Raw genomic sequence first — 3,078 nt, forward strand, 5'->3', positions numbered from 1 at the left:
TAGCATATCCTCCGATTGCCCAGCCAACAATACACGACGGTCCAAAGCCCAAAAGAAATCTTTTATCGTGGTTGATGGCCTCCTCCGGAAATTCGGTGGTATATCAAAAGACGACCCCTCACCAATCCCATCCATAGTGGTACCACTCAGTAAAACACAAAAAATAATTTGGTGGTACCACGACCACTCTCTAGCCAGTCATCCTGGTTGGAAAGAAACTTTCAGGGCTGTTCGACAAAGGTTTTATTGGAAAAATATAAAAGAGGACGTTAGGAAATATGTTAGGGCATGTCACATTTGCGCTTGCACAAAACCCCTAAACGTAAAACCTGAAGACCCTCTAAGACCTAGAAAACCACGACAGCCATGGGAAGTTATAAGTATAGATTTGATGGGCCCCTACCCTAGAACCGCTAGAGGGAAAACGTCTATACTTGTAGTCACTGATTGCTATAGCAGATGGATTGAAGCTTACCCATTAGGCTCCGCCACTTCTAAAGTAATTATACAAACACTTGAACGCGAATACTTCTCGCGTTTCGGGTACCCTCGCGTGTGTTTGAACGACAACGGAACTCAGTTCACTTCTAACGAAATGCTCAGAGCACTCGAGCGATGGGGGGCAGAGGGCTGGACTACTCCGGTGTTCCACCCCCGAGCTAACCCAGTCGAACGTCGCAACCAAGAGCTGAAAAAGGGACTCCGTGCACTTTTAGTGGGCGAAAGTCATCGCTCTTGGGACACGAAGCTATCGTCGATACTCTTCGCAATTCGGAATCGACTGAATGAGGCAACAGGATTTTCGCCGTCAGTATTAGTACTTGGTAGAGAAGCCAAGCGACCTGGCGATTGGGCCCTGTTTGAACCTCCCGTCATTCCTATGGAGTAGACTAACCGACATAGGCGAGGGCAAGAGATGGCGACCTTGTTAAACCAAGAAAAAAAATCAAAAAACATCACCCCGAAGAAGTCACAATTTTCGACTGGTGACTTGGTGTATTACAAGGCACATCACTTATCAAACGCAGACAAAGGTTTCCATGCGGGGTTCGCGCCTAAGTGGCTAGGACCAGTCCGACTGGCGGAACGCATAAGTCCAGGAGTTTATCTCACAGACCAGCAACCGCCCCGGAAACTTCACGTCTCGTGTCTGAAGATATCTCATACGGTGGGTGAGCCAAAGGATCAAAAAGGATCTTAGTAACTTACTCCCCTACATTAAACGTTACAATATGTCCACATGTGTTAATCGTTTGTTGTTACCGTCTGTTTCTAGCATGTCACAGCAACCACAGCGACAAAAACACCAAACACAAAGACCTGTTAAGCCAACATACAACGACCAGTTAGCAGCTTTGGTTCAGAACCACCTCGCTGGCCAACAAATGTTAGCGAACCTAGGAGCTCGCTTTCCTAACGCCCGGCCGTCGGTAGAGCAGGTACTTACAATGCCAGAAAGGGACTTGCAACGATATCCCGATCTGTGGACCGCCTACATTCGCGGATGGGAAAAATGTATGGCAGGAATTCCTACTCCTCNTTAAGCCAACATACAACGACCAGTTAGCAGCTTTGGTTCAGAACCACCTCGCTGGCCAACAAATGTTAGCGAACCTAGGAGCTCGCTTTCCTAACGCCCGGCCGTCGGTAGAGCAGGTACTTACAATGCCAGAAAGGGACTTGCAACGATATCCCAATCTGCGGACCGCCTACATTCGCGGATGGGAAAAATGTATGGCAGGAATTCCTACTCCTCCCCCTGCAATCTTCCAACCGACAGTCCGGCCCTCATTTGTTCCCCCTCAACGTCAACCACAACCGTATAACCATCCAAAACCGACGACAAGCACGAAAGTCATGCCATCGACATCTACCGCCACTGCGAGTGTCAAGTCTGGTCCCGGCTCTACCACTTCGTCAACTCAGTCTTACGTTGGAATGACGTATAAGGAGAAAAAAAGACAACGCACGGTGGATTACAGGAGGCAGAAGAAGCAGGAATTGCAACGACTCACCAGGGAAATCAAGTTGCAGTCCTCCTATGGCTCACAACAGCACCGTTTGGCTAAGACGACGGAGATCCAAGTAGCGACACCACCAACCCCCATGCCAAGGACCGTTCCACCTATAGAAGTAGCCACCGAGATAACAGAGGAGGCACCAATGGACATCGAGGTCTCGGCAGGAGAGCTCATGCAATCTCCCGACTGTTTTAATGAAGATATTGAGACTTTCCTCAATCAACCTCTACCATCTGCTCCCTAGATCTCCTTGCTCTTTCTTTCCCAATCCTATCTCCTCCTGGGAGTGTCACCCGCTATCCTTAGAGGAAGGCGATAGTGAACACCTCAGAAAGCCCGTTTTCCCGAAAGGGACTTAGCGATGCTATAAAAAAAGAGGATATAGAGGGAGAGAAAAGAATTGTATCGACTGAGATTTAGTTCACCGGTTGCACAGCTTAGTGAGGGAGAGTTGACACGGCCCGTAATAGCGCACTATTCAGTTACCGTGAATTAGCACGTTATCCGGTCGTGATTATCAGCTGTCAACCGTCGCACTCATTAATGTTGACGATAACACAAGTTTGTCTTATCCGGCGGTCGGTAGATAGGACAGGTCAGGGGGTGCAGCACCGCGAGACACGTCGGCGACTATGTAAACCAGTTCACCTGTGACTTACATCCGCTTGAAAACTTGAAAATAGCCGGACTTAAGATCAAGTACGCTAAAAGTTTTTGCACCTCTCATGTTCCGTATCATGTCATTTAAGTTTGGCATGGGGTAAGCATCAGATTCGGTCACTTCATTAAGCCGTCTGTAATCAATGCAAAGTCGAGGCGAACCATCTTTTTTCTTTGCAAGGACTATAGGTGCGGCCCAGGGTGACGTACTAGGTTCTATTAGGCCTTGCTCCTCCATGTCCCTTATCATCTCGTTAATGGTATTCTGTTTGTTGGGTGGATAAGGGTATGGGTTTAGAGCAATGGGTGTGTGGTCCCTAAGTCGGATTTCGTGATCAATGATTTTCGTGCGGCCTATTGAACCATCAAAAACCTCAGAGTATTTAGAAATAACGTC

General features: G+C 48.0%; 1 protein-coding gene across 1 annotated transcript; it reads left to right on the top strand.

Annotated features, from left to right (window-relative positions):
* The first annotated feature begins 1,665 nt into the window (after positions 1 to 1,665).
* On the top strand, positions 1,666 to 2,265 carry LOC126896055 (uncharacterized). Its single transcript, XM_050668488.1, has one exon. The coding sequence runs from the start codon at positions 1,666 to 1,668 to the stop codon at positions 2,263 to 2,265; it is 600 nt and encodes a 199-aa protein (XP_050524445.1).
* The last annotated feature ends 813 nt before the right edge of the window (positions 2,266 to 3,078 follow it).

This window comes from Daktulosphaira vitifoliae, unplaced genomic scaffold (genome assembly GCF_025091365.1).
Source record: "Daktulosphaira vitifoliae isolate Bord-2020 unplaced genomic scaffold, ASM2509136v1 Scaffold_1, whole genome shotgun sequence".
NCBI classification, from domain to species: Eukaryota; Metazoa; Arthropoda; class Insecta; order Hemiptera; family Phylloxeridae; genus Daktulosphaira; species Daktulosphaira vitifoliae.

Coding starts and splice junctions, on each gene's coding strand:
- LOC126896055 (XM_050668488.1), top strand. CDS start 1,666: ATGCCAGAAAGGGACTTGCAACGATATCCCAATCTGCGGACCGCCTAC.